Raw genomic sequence first — 16,173 nt, forward strand, 5'->3', positions numbered from 1 at the left:
CACTCATAACTGTGAAAAACACGATGTTGGAGGACTAAGCTCACACTTTAAATATCTAAATCAGCACCATCTTTAAAACCCCTTATTAAAACACTACTAGCTTAGTGTAATGCTTTGTTGCTGATTTTATTTGTGTTTTTCTTTCACTAACCTATTTTATTGAGTGTTTCTTGCTTTTGGTGCTTTCATTGGTCTGCTATTAATGGGAACAAACCTTTGACTCTTGTTATCAATGGGGGAAGAATCAATCATTGTCATTTATATGTAACTTTTCAATATTAATTCAAATTCTAACTAAAAGCTATTTTCATTTATCTACATTGTTCTGATGGACAGACTTTTAGTTTGACTTTTTTTTATAGAAATATATTTTTATGTAGATTGTTTTCATAAGTTACTTCATATATCTATTTTTAAAAAGCAATTTTATTTCTGATTTCCAAATGTATTTCAAAAGAAATGAACCGAAAAGCACACATCCTGACCTGTGAAGTGCGCACACACATTCACGCGCCGTCGCCTGTGATCGCTTACAGATTTCACTGTGAACTCACAGCTGAACTCGGACTAATCACAGATCAAAGTGGCTTTACTGCGCAAATCTCCCTGATAAACATATGCTTCTAATTCCAGCAGATCCCCTTTTCCCCTCACCCCAACCTCAAACGTATTCAGGATCAAAACTACAGTAGTGTTAATAAAAATGATTGTGGAGCTTAGCAGGGAAGAAATAGCGACAATTCACAACATATGGGGATTAATGAAATGGAGCAGGGATAGAAAAACAAACACATCTGTAGTACATGACAGTTCCCAGGTGCTGCAGGTGTACACAGCTGAAAATAATGTTTAAATGACAACGCTTTAAGTTAAGATGAGATGCTGCCCAGCACATTACAGTGCAAAAAAAAACACTTTGTGTAACTTACTCAAGTTTCTGAACTCCCCAAATTTCTTAAAAAGCTAGCTATAGCCCTGAATAGAAATGTAATAAAATTTAATAAACATTTACACATTGCCCAGCCCAACTGCTGACAACACAAAGTTTCTCATTTCTAACCACATTATTAAACATATGACACATATTATTAGAGCATGGAAACAGATTCCTCTCAGTGCGATGAAAGTGAGGATGGACACGCTCTGTGCAGCACAATGATGGAAGAATCATCCTCTAGTGTGGCGTGAAGACTTCAAGACTTCATGGTAGTTGTGGTTGTTCCTTGGCAAATGTCTGGTCCTCCAGCTTTGTTTTGGCGCTTGTTGTGCCGCTGTCAACCAAACAGTAACAGCAGGACAATAGAAGCTGTATTGACTATGATTAAAGGCACTGTGGAGACAGAAAAGGAAAGAAACAAAAAAGTAAATTGCAAATTATCTAATGAAAAACCTGCATCAGTGAGACAAAGGTATGATGGTATAGAGAAAATAGGATACCTTTGTGGAAGCACCAAAAACTCATTCATTGGCATCAACGACAGGAAATATTTAAGCATACCCAGATCAACTAAGTATGGCATTCAATCAACATTTCCTGTGATTTTCAAAACTGAATCTTTTTTTCTTTCTTTCTTTCTTTCTTTCTGGACATAAGCAGGAAAGAAGTTTTCCAACCTCTCATGACAGTCCGGACTGAGCGGATGAGATTGAGGACCTGGGCTTTGACTCCTGGATCATCCCCAAAACCTCCAACTCCCTGGTCAACACCCCAGCCGACTGGAGACAAAGAGGAAAATTTAAAAAGAAAACTGCACGTTTATGTCTAATGAATGAACGTCAAGTCCCAGCGTAAAAATCTCCACTCCGTCTCCGGCAGTGTAGTGAGGTTACACACTTACCATTAGCTAGCTGCTTTTAGCTCTATAAACGGTTTATTTCAATAAAACGCGCGACGTATGTTGAATAAAACATGTCAGAACACTTACTCTTGCTGAGAAACCTCTCCTCGTGCAACACAGCGATTGCATTAGTGCACAGAATAGCTGTCTGGATGAGGGAGTATAGTGTAAACGCCATGCTGGCAACTTCTTCTTCTCCTCCTCCTCCTCCTTCCTCCCGTCTTCTTCGTCGTTCCCTTCACCCAGAGATGCTCGTGCCGTAAAGAAGAAGCGGAGGTCGTGCAACAGAAGTGAGGGGCGTCCATCCGTTCGCGTCAAAATGGTCTCGTGAAAGGACTTTTCCTTTTAAAATATGTATCTATTTATTCCAGAATTAGTATTTATTTATTTATTCATTTATTCATCAAGCCATATTTACACATTGTGTGTCCTCCATTTTTAGTCGTCTTCTCCGAAAAGAGAGAGAGAGAGTTAAAGTGAGCTATATATTATTGAAAAATAAGATTATAATTGATTTATGAAAAACAGTCCCGTTTTATTTCCTTCTTCTTCCGAGCTTTGATTAATAATCATAATCACACAACAACAATGTTTTGGTGGTCATTGTTTTTACAGTGTTTTTACCTTGCTAGAGTGCACAAATTAAATAATTAGTTACCAGTATTTTTGTATTATGGCATCAATTCATCGCTCTTACAACTGTAAAGTTTGTTCAAAACCAGTGGTGGGTTTTATTTTTTGTCTGAGAAACTGAGAATGAGTGACCACATCAACTTGACAAAAACCATGATTTCAGTTTTTATGTTTATAGTAAATAAGAGAGCTGAAAACAAGCCTCTTCTGGTTTCAAGAGCATCAAATGACCAAAATGGTGAGTGATGTCAGAACATAAAAATTAGGGACTTAGCAAATAGGCCTTGACATGAAACCACATTCTGGTTATTGTATAGACTTTTAATTTACACATAAATAGTAGAGAAACTACAAGAACATATTTAAATACATCTGCATTGACAGTTTATAATGGTAACATTTCTCTTAGTAAATGACAACTTTATCCATTCATTCACTTCATTCTATAAACAAGGTGGCTGAGTTCCCATTTTTATTCTTTCTGACATACACTTGACTGCACCATCATCACCATCATCATCATGTCTCCTTCTTTTTCTTTTAACATTAGAATAAATAATATGTTCACAGTCAGAGTGTTAAGCCCTGATACTCAAATAAATAAATAAACAAACAAACACATATAGATAGACTGAGCACGAGGTTCAGTATTCTCACATATGACGTTATACAGTCAGGTGAAATCATTTACAGGTAGATATACAACACTGACAGACTTCAGTCTTTTGTTCCTCGTGGCCTGGACGCTCATTTGGAGAGCAAACAAGTACACAGAATTGGCCTTTAAATGTGTATTCATCATCCGGTGACATCCCAAACACATTGAGCTAATGGTGGCAATGCTGCCCTCACCTCTGGGTGGAAGTGAAGCCTGGAGGTGGATGGTTAGAAAATCTGGGTGGAGGGGGGAAAAAAAAGTGCCTTCAGGGTGCCTCCAGCTGTTCGATGCGCTCAGAAATTAACAGTAGAAGAGGTGAAGATGTAGCAACATCTGTACTGGACATAATACTGTAGTTTTTTTGTGCATTCAGAAATCACTCCCAAATATTCAAACGGTGAGCACAAACTGCTGTGCCGGTGTACAGTCTGCATAAAGCATGAATCCGTTTTCTGACACGACCCTGTATTGATACTAATCTATTTGCATCATTAGGTTTAAAACAAACAAACAAAAAAAACACCAATACTTCATTTACTTCCACCTCTATTTTGTTCTTCATCTGGCATATTCAAGCTAACAGACCAAACTTGGGTGCATCAAGTCACCACCAATGTCTTCAGCGATGGCTGACCCCTGACCGTGTCGATAATTTGCGTTTGGTCAATGAACATAACTGGACATGATGAGCGGAATCCCTTCGGGATCGAATGTTGCCAATAAATAAAGGCTGGTGTGTTTGTTTCTCTTCAGATTCCCCCATATGGTGATACCACGAAAACAACAATAATAACAACAGCAACAGTCTTAGTGTGAAGCCCGTCCTCGTCCACAGTCTGGTGTATGTACAGTTGGGCCAGCAGCAGTCAGAGTTGCGAACAGTCTTACTGTATTTATGACTCTGTCCTCTTGCTCTTTATCGAGTAAGAGCTTGGAAAAGTTCAGAACAGCATGACTGCCTTCCTGGTGGTCTTCAACAGCCCTAAAATTCACAAAAGACAAGAAAGGGTGTGGTTGCTTTGGTCCTGGTTGGGTAAAGCTTTGAGTCTGACTGCCAGCGCAGCAATGAGGAGAGAGCAGGAGTCATTCTGTTTCCCTGATGTCGCCAGTTTGGGCCCCTTTCAGTTCAGTCAGTTCGAGGAACAAACTGGGCCCAGGGAAAAGGGAAACAGGGATGAAACATTTACCAGTGTGCTACCCCATGGCAGTACCAACTGGTCCAGATGTGTTCTTATCAGGCAGAGTTTAAGTGCAGGGCTATTAACAGAGGCTGTACTGCAGAGGCAGAAACATCGCTGTCCCAGAGAAGTGTAAGAAATGTATGCATGTAATATATAATGTCATGGTCCTTTCTGCTTGTGTCTCCAGTAGTTCTCTATCAGCTGATGTGTGACTGTTTTTTTTTTTTTTTTATTAATTATTCTTGGGACATTCACAGAAATCCAGGCAGCTTCCTCCTCTTGCGTGGGATTTTGTTGACTCAACCTGTGAACACAACAAATAAATAAAAACCCAACATTAGTGCCATGCTCTGGTTTAGTGTTTCTGAAAGACTGATGCTGGTCTTGATGCGTAAAGTCTGTTGCAGTCAGTCCAGATAGCGTTCAGGGTGAGGCAGTGAAAGCCACTGTGAAGTAAAACTTAACATGCTTTACACTGTAGCAAAAAGTGATGTAATTTAAGACAACCAGTTTCGGTCTTGCTGTAAATGATCAAATTCAGGCTAAATGTGGCTTTAAAAAAAAAAAAGTCCTGAGAAACAATCAGTTTTCAAGGCAATTAAACTAAAGTTTTCTAGCTGTAACCAAATGTTTATATCCTCATGTGACTACTAACTATGTTGACCTTTTCCCAGTAATAAGCTGTATTATTAAATTCATTAAAAATAGTCACCTTTTATCTACTTGTTCAGATGGGAGCTGATCTTCTCTTTTCTGATGATGTTTGCGTAGGGAATCTGAAAAAACAAAACAAAAAAACAAAACAAAGGTTAGAAGCAAAAGTTAGATTAATCCTGAACAGACAAGATTTGGACACGTGTGCACACAACACATACTACAGGTTTTTCTTTATATATGCTGCACAGCACAGAGCAGCACAGTATATGGTCTTGATATGGACCTTGTAGCTGAACAAATGTGACACGTTTCACACCAAATTGTTAGTTTCACTATTTTCACTACAATCATTTGACTGGTTTTCCATGCAAAATGGCTCTATAAAGTAATGTATTATGTGAGTGCGAATACAATTACTTTGTCTCAAAAGCACGTGAAGAGAAGTTATCGTGACTAATATCAAGATTCCATTAAAGTTCTACGTCACAAAGGGAAATTAAAAAGTCTGAGCAGGACGTGCAAAGTTCAGCTGTGATATTCAATCAAATTCTAAAACATGTTGCAGCAACATAAATCCAAACTTTTGCTGGAGTTCATTTGAATGTCTGTGTGAAATTAATGTGTCATTACTCCCAGACAGATCCATCTGCTGCTTCTAGACACATTTGTCAATTCTGAACGTTCCACGCGTGCGTGTACACTTCAGTGTGCACGCAAATGAGCTTGAATGCCCGTTCAGTCGTCTGATTTTGTGGTTACACGATGCGGCGCGCGCTTGCGTGTGTCTTGGCGCAGCGTTTGCGATCATGTGCACGCAAGCATGCACAGTTGTTGCATGTGTCAGAAAGCGGAGACAAACGCCGTCTGTCAGGCTGTCTGCCAGCTGCTCGGGTGATTGATGTGGACGGAAACAGTCGGCAGACGGCTGCAGAGGAGCCGCTCACCCGTGAAAGACAAACCGGATGATTGGCTCTGTCTTTTGATGGACAAATAAGCAACAGCGGAAGTGTCCAGTTGAATCCTATTGAGGGCTTTATTTATTTTTCTTTTTTTTCCTGTTTTAGTTTGAAGACATGGCTTTGGATTTCATATTCGTGTCTTCAGTCTGCTGTAATTGTGGCTTTAATTGAGTTATTAATGTCACATTTCCTCATGCGACCTATCAAACTGTGTTCCTATATTTTATTAAAATGTGCTTCATAGTTAGTCTTAATTATGTTCTCTCTCAAAATCATGACTAAGACTGGCTTTCAAAGCAAAGAGTGAGGCTTAAAAGGATGTTTTATTTGTCATTTAAAGGCAGAGAAATGATATTTATTTTCCAGCACTGATGGTATCATTAGTAGTCTTACCATCTGTAACTGTTGGACCATCTCTTCTCTGTAGGCGAGCTCTCGTTTCATCTGGTCTTGGAAATTATCTGAAATTAGCGAAACAATCTATGATTAGCCTGAGCAGCATTATCATTTGAGGAAGTGATGGAGAAAGTTAGAAAAGGCAGTTGATGAAGGATGGAGATTTAGGAAAACAGGAGGAGGAGTGAGGTTGGGGGGGCTAGACAGGTACAGAGGAGAAAATAGAAAAGACCTTAAGAAAGACAGAGAAGGGGAAGTCGCCCTTCAGAGTATGAAAAAGGAAAACGAAGTGAGTGGAAAAAAAAAATGACTTACGGAAGACAGGAAATGGTGAGGTGCCCTTCAGAGCGTGAAACTCTTGCTCCAGCCTCCTCCTGAAGTCGATCTGCTCCAGCAGAACCTTCTGGAGCTCCTCTGCGGGGGAAGGAGGACAGATGAAAAAAGGATTGTCCGCTAGAAATAAATGCAGTAAAATACATCTTACTCTGTGAATGTTCACTCACAACCTGCGTGACTCAAATGAACAATCTTTACCCTTCTCCATGTTCTCCACGTCCTTCTTCAGCGGCACAGGAGAGGCGGCCCCTTGGCTTTGATCACCTGAAAACATGGAGAGGTATGCCGTACTTAGAGACAGAGACAGCTACAGCACAGAGAGGCGTCATTCCACTCTATTCTACCACTACATCAGACAGGATATTTCGTATGCAACACATATCTGAGGCACATAATCACACTCCCAGTCTTGTCTGACTGTATCTGTATGTATCCTCTCTTTAATTTTGCACCTCTCCATCTTCATCAGTCTTCAGAGGAGCGCTGTGATTCAGTCTTTGGCCTCAAGGTGTCAGTATAAGTTTGTGGTAACAATTTGACAGCGCTGTAGATGGAGACTTTTATTGCACTCAGTCTTTGACATGTTCTTTAAGTGTCAGACCATATTGTTTTCTTACGCCTTGCATTCAGAAATAATAGAAAATTGATTTTTTTTAGCTCTTAAAATTGAAGTGAAGGTTCACTATGCTGGAAATTAAATGTTCTAATTCCACCAATTTTCCTCAAAAACGACAGGCTTTCACGTTACTGTGCTCTCAAATTTCTTATGTTTTGGCAGGAGAATTGTTTTGACTGATACCGCTGGCTGCATGAGGATAGAACAGGCATAAATTCATGGAAAACAGTGTTATCAAAGCTTCATTTCATCGTGCTTTGTTACTGCTGGAGGAAGCTGGAATCTACTTGTTGCTTTAAAACTTCCCTCATCTTCCATCTTTCTTTTTTTTATTCATCTTCATCACATGCCGTTTTCAAATTTACCAGTGGGAAAGTTTCTATATTGTTCTGCGTTTATGAATGTGTTTGTGCTGGCGCCTGACTTGTGACAATGAGGCATCGTACGCCTTAAATGAAGCGATCCAGCAAACTCGATATGTATATTCTCCTCCAGTCATTTCACATCCTGGCTCCTTAAGCCTCCCTATGCTTCCCTCTCTCTCTCATTTAGAGCAGAGAGAGCTCTCCTCTCCTCTCTCTCCTTTCCTCTCCTCTCTCTGTCTCATTTGACAAGCAAATTTGCAGACAGTGCCCGAGGATAACAACCTCGTTTGACAGTCAATTAACCGTGAATAGTCAAAGCCAAGGCGGTTTGCATTACATAAATGGAAAATTAGATTATTTTTTCTCCCTAGAAACAGAGGGAGAGTTTAAAGACAGTGGAGGGGGGTTGGTGGGACTCGGAGGAATCGGGCCTTCTAATCACGTAGAGCTTCCCACCGCCCAGGGAGACGTTTGGCAATCAGGGGAAAGGTGGTCTCATTTAATTTGTTTCGTGTAATTTTTCGAAATACATTATACATTATGCGCAGGGATCATTACGGTGTGTGTGTGTGTGTAGGGGTTGAGGGAGCGGGGAGGGGGGGGGGTGAGATATAAATGTTGGCACAGATGTCATAAAGCACTTTTAATGTCTTCCTGACAGATATAAAAAGGCAATAAGCTGTGATCTTTTTCAAACAGGAAAGGGTTTTTTTGCGCTGAGGAAGGGGAAAAAAAAAAGAGGCAATTATGTCGACGGCGATATGGGTCTAGGATGGAGATTGCTAGCGCGGCTGCTTATCTCTGAGCTGATGTTTTCTTGTTGAACTATAACGGCCCCCCTAAGAGTAACAGCCCTGGCGACAGCGCCGCTAAAGAGAGCAGCCGCGGCAGAGTGGCGGCAGAGGCGGGTTTCCACTGCTGTTTCATCTCTGTGTATTTATATGAATCCCTTAACTCGCTGTCTGAGAGGAGGAGGAGGAGGAGGATGAAGCTGAAGACTGAGGAGCTTTAAGTATTCCGAGTCTCATTTGTGTAATAAGAAAAGATGCCACTGTAGCTTGTGTGTATAAAGTCATATTATTTTCCAAATGAGAGTTTTTTTGTTTTTTTTTGTAATCAGCACTGTTTGTTTTATGCATGAAAATCTTTACTTAGTATTTTCATCCACACCGTGTGTGCTGAATTACAGCAGGGAAGGCCAAACGTAGCTTTTCAATCCTTTATATGATACAAATTCTATGAAATAATGAGTTATTTTTTGACTTACTTTTCAACATTGATGATTCTTTCAATTCCAGACTGCAAACAAATTACATTTCTGCTTTGTGGATGAATTATCAGAGATTCTAACTTGTCTTGGTAAGTATTAATTGTGTTTAGTTTCCTGATGTAAACGTTTGATCATGATTCAATCAATAGATTCATACAGACCTCACATGTGCTCTGCGATGTGAGATTCAAATTACACTGGAGTAAAACCAAATGAAGAAATTGAATTAACCTTGCCATTCTAATGATTGTACATTTGGGAGCACCTTACATGGCATTTTAAAATTTCGCTGTCTTCTCTTCATTGATTAAGCTGTTGTTTAGCGTCTACAGCTCCTCCACAACCACAAAAAAACCCAAGCGAGTGTTTGTACCTGAGCTTTCCCTCCAGTAGTCGGGCGCTGATGTCTCACTCTCTGGTACAAAGAAACTATTCTGCTCTTTGTTTTCATCTGCGAGAAAATGAGACAGAGAGACAGACAGCATGGGAGTTTCAGTAAGGCCCATTGGTTGAGCTGGTTATCCAGGCACATGGAGATAACTAAGTGTGTGCATGGTGTGTGTCCTTTGCGTGGATGTGTGTGTTTGTGAGACATTTTCTTCAGCGAAAGGGTCAGAGCTGGAGATGAGAGGAGCAAATGAAACGTCACAGGAATATGAGCCTCGCAGGGACACAGAGACACTATAAAACCACTCACTCAGACACTAAATGAAACAAATATGCTATAATACAACTGACTCAGACGTCTGATGAAACAGATAGTGTGTAACAGTTTGCTGAAATAGGTTGTGTAATGCTGTTTGATGAAATGGTGTAAAAAAACCCGTTCAAACATTTGATGAAACCAAGACGTAGTAAAACAACTGCAGGGTGAAAGATGGCGTGTCAAACAAGCCGTGCAAACAGTGCAGCAAGCAAAGCGATTTCTCTATGATACAAATGAAAGAGAAAATGTCTTTTGATTTTGCAAATGCTAAATAGTGTATGATGCAAGAGAATAATATTTTACAGTGTAAAAAAGAGGGGAATTTCACAAAATTGTACTTTTGATACGAGCCACGGTATCGTGTTAACTATACTTAACCTGTGTGTCAGAAAATATGGATTAAAAAAAAATGTTTAAATATAAAATTAAAATGTCTCTGCTCACCAGAAACGCTGGAGTTGTCTTTGGTCGCGTAAGCAGGGAGTCCTTCGTCTCTATTTTTGTGAACCTGCAAACAACACATACCCAGTTAGGAACCCGTGCCTGTTATGCACTGTACAGTTCAGTTACAATAGATCAGAACATACGCCCTATAGGGCAGAGCAACAGCTGTGTGATTTGGATTCTTTAATTTGACGGCTATTCTTTTAAATCAGCATTGCATTTCTTTTTTATTTCAAGCACCTGCCACATTTTCTAATTCATCTGACTTTTTTTTTTGGTGCAAAATGGAACTAATTATTTGGCAAATGTAATCTCTCTTTTTTAGCAGCCAACAGCAGCATCACTGTGCTATGATCTAATTTGAAAGATATGGTTAAACCCTTCTCCTCTGAGATGTATTTATAGCATGTTACTCAATCAATGATTTAACTTGTTCTGGTTTAAAAAGGCTGCTCATAACTCTACCTCCTTCCTCCTCCTTCTCCTCCTCCTCCTCTCTCAGAGGCCTGGTTAATGTGGGAGTCGACAGGTTAAAGATTAGACTTGCCCTAACAGGCTGAGGTGACAGAGGGAGAACAAACACACCGTGGCCATTAAACAATCCACACCTGGGCCTATTAGCCAGGATCAGAGTGGGGTGACTGTTTCAATTTCTACAGGGAGGAACCAGCCTATCAATCTGCTTATGCAGATCACATCACTGCCTGACTGCAGCACCATTTAAATAATAATTAGCTAAAGTGGCCTGGGGGGATATTTACGTTTTTGTAAGCTGGGTCCTCTCGGTGGGGTGGGGTGGAGCCGGAGAGAGGCAGGCTGGCGGGAGGGGAGGCGGGCAGGCTGGGGGACTCCTGCTGGATGAGGTTCGAGGAGGAGGGAGGGGAGGTGCTGTTAAACGCGGTGCCACTCCCTCTCTCCTTCCCCCTCTCCTCTCCAGGATTGTCGCTCAGCGCAGAGAGGTACAGGTTGGTTTGAGTCTGTGACGGCCTGTTTGTGAAGCTTGCGTCCTCCTCCTCATCCTCCTGCTTCGACGACTCCACATCCACCTCCCCCTCCTCCTCACTCTCCACTCCCTCTGCCTCTCCATCGCCTCCGCTTTCGCTTCCGTAGCTACAGCTGCTGCTGGGCGATAGCCGCTGGTGGCGGTCTGACCTGGTGACCACAACCCCAAAATCCTCATCCATAGCCCCAGAGACTCCTCCACCATTGCTGTGGAGCTTGGCGATGCTTTCAGCATCCTTAATGACGGGGCGGAAGGCCGAACCATAGCTTGGCTTTCTGGTTTGGATGGATGGGGTGTCCAGAAGTTTGAGCCAGCCCTCCGATGTCACAGGGCGAAGGTCAGGGGTTACTGTTGTGCACTCTGGGTCAAACAACGCAGATCTGGGTGTGGTGGTCCCACTGCCAGGGGCCATGGTTGAACTAACACTGTTTCCATTGCCAGCCACAGCTCCTGGCTCGCTGGGGTCTGAAAGATCCAAAAACGCCTGCCTAAGAGAGGGGTTGTCTGCCAGGGAGGAGAGGGTGCTGGGCTGAGGCTGGAGGTAGGTGGGGACAGGGATTCCTCCTGCCGCTCTTGGTGGCCAAAACATGCAGAAAGGAGGATAAAAAGTGTCTTTACGCCCAGGCCATAATAGACCCGACAACCCTGCTCCTTTCTGCCCGCCTGAAACATCGCTGTCGTCTTTTTTCTGCTGGCAGAGGCCGAATGCTGGGAAGGGGTAAGGTGAGGGGAAGAGCGACGTGGGAGGGAACTTCTGCAGCATGCTGAAGCCTTTGCTCGGGACAGGGATGACAGGGTAGCTGCGAGGTGTCTTACGGGGAGACAGACTGCCTCCGTCCAGGTCATCCTCGTCTTCATAGCGGGCTCTTTTCTGAGCACCCAGGTCAGGTCCCATCATGTGAGGCACCACCGAACCTGGGAGAGTCTTCATCGAGCCCATGGAGGAACAGTGGGCTGAAGAGGGCAGCGCTCTCTTCCGGCTTCCTCCATTGAACATAGCTTTGACGTCTTCCCATGCGTAAACTAACTCTTCGGCTGGGATTTTGTCAGAGAGTTTGAGGTGCCGTCGCCAAGAGTTAAAGTTGGCAGCGTCAGGCTGGGTGTATTTGGCATCTGGCGTGCGGTGGGAATGGAAAATAAACTTATTCGGGGAGAAGTACATGTTGCAGAAGGAGCACTTGATGCATTTGGCCCTGGAGCTGTTGTAGCGTGCCGGGATGAAGTTACCACGGCAACCCCAGGCGCACTCATGCGTCACATCGAAGGCAAAGTTGTCGGGCAGTTTGGGCGGTGAGTTCTCTCCCAGGAAGGACTTGCAGAGGCGCTCGGCTTCACGCTTGGTGATCATGCCACAGCGGCGTGATGAGATGGGCATGGCGCCGGCCCGACGAAGAATCTCCAATTGAACTGGAGTGCACTGGACACAGGTGATACCCAGCGCCACGCGACGATTATGGATCTCATTATAACTGTAGTTCTTGAGGAGCGTGTTGGAAATCTGTGCCAGACAAAGTCTCTCATTGTTGTCAATGACCAGCGATACAATGGGAACGCCATACAGGATGACCTGGCCAACCTGGTTGGGCTTGAGCGGCGAGGAGGAAGAGGACGGAGAAGGGGAGGATAGTGAAGAGGATGAGGAGTGGAGATGGCTGGGTCTGGGTGGAGTCAGGGGTTCCTGCTGGTAGGGGACTGTTGAACTCGTCATTATGATGTCATTGGAGCTCGAAAGATGGGTCTTGTCCATACTTGGGGGAAAACTGCTTGTAGAATGACCTGAAGGGAAGAAAGAGAAATCCAGACGTATTGATTTATATTAATCTTAAAAAAAATCCTTCATGTTGAAGTTTACACACACACACACACACACACACACACACACACACACACCCTTTTCTCTCTGTATTACAGTATAATAATAATAATAATAATAATAATAAATAGTAATTATCTGACAATTTCATATTATGTATTCTAATTTAATTCAATCACATAATTGTGCCCAAAAACTACTTGGAAAAAGAAAAAAGAAATATCAATTTAAATCAAATGCATTTAAATTAAATGCATCTGACTCCCAATTTATGACATGTACGGCTAAATTTGGAAATACAACACATCACAAGAGAAGTTAAAAAAAAAAAGTCCAACATGCATTTGCTGTTATTTTGAACTTCTCTTACAAAATTACAGAGGGTGCAGAAAAATGTTATGCTTAAGTTTTATTGTTCTGTGATAGTAAGTGTTTGGTTAACAGCAAATACCAATACAAGAGTTGCTTTTTCCATGCAGCTCCTCTGCATTTAAAAAACATTACATCAGGAAAGTCAGTCAATTCGTTTATTTTTGCTAAGACGAAAGCATTTTATAGCTCTCCGTTCATAGCTCTGAAGTAATGAGTGTGTTCGCGTGTGTGTGTGTGTTTTCAACGGCAGCTGACCACTTATCTAACTGTGAAAGAGGAAAATAACACACTCCTCTAAAATAATTCACAATGGATGTGCAGTATTATTCAGATTTCTATAGAGGCACAAATTAATGTTTTAATTGTGAGTTTTGATATGATAAAATGTCCTTTACATCTAGAAAATGGTGTAACCTGCAAAGTTCATCCCACCAGTTCTCAATAAAACATGGGTCAAAATGTGGCAAATTTTGGCAACAATCAGACAATTTTATGACTATTATGTCAATTTTCTTATTAAGTTTAAATCCTGTATCCCTTCATCTTTTTAAAAGTCTTCCTATTTATTTCCATACATTATCAAAAGCATCGCCATGAATTCACTGTGAAGAGAAAGTATTTTTAACTACATTTTCATGTGCCGGGTGACATTTATCGTGCTGTTATTTCCACAAGTTAATTCCACAAACGTAATGCTTTGAATTTACAATATAAAGCAATTGTTTTACTTGTTTTGTTTGTTTGAACAGTCTGCTTAGTGGTGAATATATTATATTACATAAAAATGAAAACTTCTAAAATTTACATTTTAGAAATTTTCATTTTACCTGCAGCACAACAATATCAAATCTTTTTTTATACATTGCATTTGTGAAATGTTTTCAGAACAAAAAAACAAAAAACAATCGAAAAAAAAGAAACTGCTTTCAAATTATTTTCAGTAATTTCAGGAAATGTTTGTTTTAAGAAATATATTCCCCATGCAATTACTTTCACATTAGAGCTAGTCAATAAAACTATACTAACTAACTATACTACTATAGGCCCAACTGCAACATATAACAGAGAATTAGAAGAATTTTATTAATTTATGTACCTATTTTATAAACACACAGGTGTGTTTTGAGCTGGAACAGAACAATATGGACTAATATGGTCAAACAAATTGACTGAGGAGGAGCAGTGTGCAAAAACCAGTCAGCCAATTCAACAACTTTCACTCCAACTCGTGTGCGTTCAGAGTTTGGCTTCAAATTACGGTATACATGAAATTATTTACATTTTTTATCATTTCAGTACAGCCAGAGTTTAATTTCTGGCAAAGTAAAAGTATAGGCCGTAATTAAACTGCTGCTGCCAGTTTAGTCGGACATCATGTTCAACTTACAGGGAGAACTATTAAAGAGGAGGGTTTTGCTTATCAAGGAACAAGAGATAGGCCCGATAATAATAATAATAATAATAATAATAATAATAATAATAATAATAATAATAATAATAGCTAGTGTGTCATTCTAAATTACGGTTAATGCAACGGAATGTGAACTATTCACACACATCTTTCCAAGCATTTTCTTCCTTAAATCGTTGTTGGAAGTCTGGTTTCTATCCCACGCACTTTTCGTTGAGAGGATATATTTTTTAGCAACATGTTAGCCAACTTTACCGCAGTAACACTGAAGCAGTCCTTACCTCTGACTCTGGGGTATAATCCCAAAACGGTCACAGCGTAAAAAAAATAAAAAAAATAAAAAATATCCCCGTCACGAGAGGAATCGATTTATCCTACACATTACTTTAAAACTCATTTTTATCACGTAAATTAACCGGTTTCACTGAATTATATCCGGGGAACGCATAGAAGCGGCACCAGCTTTTGTCTCCAAGTGTCGAGTGAGCCGCTCGTGAGAGGTGAGTAAACTGCGCCGCTCGCGCCGGCTTTATTCGCTTTTCAGAGACACCACGCGCCCTCCTAATCCGTCTCTCTCTCTCTCTCTCTCTCTCTCTCTCTCTCTCTCTCTCTCTCTCTCTCGACCACGCACCTGCCTTGCGTTTGATTGGCGTGTAGCGCGAGCTCAGCCCACCATGCAGGACACACACACACACACACACACGCACACACATATACACGCACGCACACTTTATTACTTTATTTCTCCTCTCATTCACGCGCCGTACTGCCCTGTCCAGCGCGCTAAAATGACGTCTTGCTAACTGCCATTCAAACGCAGTAAAAGTCAAACTAAGAGCACGAATGGACGGAAGGAAGGAACGGCGCACGAGTCTGGACTGTGCATACACTGCGCGTGCACGAAATGACCCTCCTGAAGTCTCAGAGGATGAAACACCAAATAGCCTCCAACACTATGCTAATGACAACACAGTAGACTCATCCCAGAATTTATGATTAGCAATATTTTAGCTAATTTACTCACCATATTAGTGACTTAATGAATATTCATTTTAAATTAATTTGACACTGCACACAGCTCCACCACCAGCCATAACTACAGTAGGAGCTGTCGCCATCAGATGGCTGTCTGGTGGGTGACTGTAAGTGCTCTGGGTGAGGGGGTGTCTTTGACATTTAACAGTTTGGGAAATCCTGGAATGAACAACAAAGGAGTGTGACTTTTGATGCACAACCCCTGAGCTGCAAATTAATTACCAACAAACTGATAAAAGCCATGCTGGCAGCAGACGCAGGCAGCGGAAGAGCTCGGCATTTGAAATGTGGCTTTTAAACACTGACCCAGTGTGGAGTCAAACATGAGCCTGACCGTGGGGGCCAAAAGGAAGAAAAAGCAGAAGCTGAGACAGCAGACAGACAGACAGGCAGGCAGGCAGTCTGGGGATCAGAATAATGTCTGTCAGGACAGCTGATTCCCACATTCAACGCTGGGAAGCTTTGCCAAATATGACTCTC

The 16,173-nt window shown here is 41.5% G+C and overlaps 2 protein-coding genes across 2 annotated transcripts; both read right to left on the reverse strand.

The window, feature by feature from the left end:
* Positions 1-980: 980 nt before the first annotated feature.
* ier3ip1 (immediate early response 3 interacting protein 1) lies at positions 981-2,099 on the reverse strand. Its single transcript, XM_076758375.1, has 3 exons — positions 1,926-2,099; positions 1,615-1,716; positions 981-1,330 (listed from the first exon to the last, which is right to left on the reverse strand). The coding sequence occupies exons 1-3, from the start codon at positions 2,014-2,016 to the stop codon at positions 1,275-1,277; spliced, it is 249 nt and encodes an 82-aa protein (XP_076614490.1). The 5' UTR covers positions 2,017-2,099; the 3' UTR covers positions 981-1,274.
* A 568-nt stretch (positions 2,100-2,667) lies between these two features.
* skor2 (SKI family transcriptional corepressor 2) lies at positions 2,668-15,146 on the reverse strand. Its single transcript, XM_076758249.1, has 9 exons — positions 14,940-15,146; positions 10,821-12,838; positions 10,060-10,123; positions 9,283-9,360; positions 6,857-6,922; positions 6,638-6,736; positions 6,320-6,387; positions 5,023-5,086; positions 2,668-4,614 (listed from the first exon to the last, which is right to left on the reverse strand). The coding sequence occupies exons 2-8, from the start codon at positions 12,807-12,809 to the stop codon at positions 5,030-5,032; spliced, it is 2,421 nt and encodes an 806-aa protein (XP_076614364.1). The 5' UTR covers positions 12,810-12,838; positions 14,940-15,146; the 3' UTR covers positions 2,668-4,614; positions 5,023-5,029.
* Positions 15,147-16,173: the final 1,027 nt, after the last annotated feature.

This window comes from Chaetodon auriga, chromosome 19 (assembly GCF_051107435.1).
Source record: "Chaetodon auriga isolate fChaAug3 chromosome 19, fChaAug3.hap1, whole genome shotgun sequence".
In the NCBI taxonomy this organism is placed as follows: domain Eukaryota; kingdom Metazoa; phylum Chordata; class Actinopteri; order Chaetodontiformes; family Chaetodontidae; genus Chaetodon; species Chaetodon auriga.

What these genes read in the sequence shown, in the direction of transcription:
- ier3ip1 (XM_076758375.1), bottom strand. Translation starts at nt 2,016, where the DNA reads ATGGCGTTTACACTATACTCCCTCATCCAGACAGCTATTCTGTGCACT. An exon ending in GGAGAGGTTTCTCAGCAAGA is followed by an intron (nt 1,717 to 1,925) that starts GTAAGTGTTCTG and finishes CTTTGTCTCCAG; the next exon opens with TCGGCTGGGGTGTTGACCAG. An exon ending in AGTCCGGACTGTCATGAGAG is followed by an intron (nt 1,331 to 1,614) that starts GTTGGAAAACTT and finishes CTGTCTCCACAG; the next exon opens with TGCCTTTAATCATAGTCAAT.
- skor2 (XM_076758249.1), bottom strand. Translation starts at nt 12,809, where the DNA reads ATGGACAAGACCCATCTTTCGAGCTCCAATGACATCATAATGACGAGT. An exon ending in AGACAACTCCAGCGTTTCTG is followed by an intron (nt 9,361 to 10,059) that starts GTGAGCAGAGAC and finishes ATTTTCTCGCAG; the next exon opens with ATGAAAACAAAGAGCAGAAT. An exon ending in TGGTCCAACAGTTACAGATG is followed by an intron (nt 5,087 to 6,319) that starts GTAAGACTACTA and finishes TTGTTTTTTCAG; the next exon opens with ATTCCCTACGCAAACATCAT.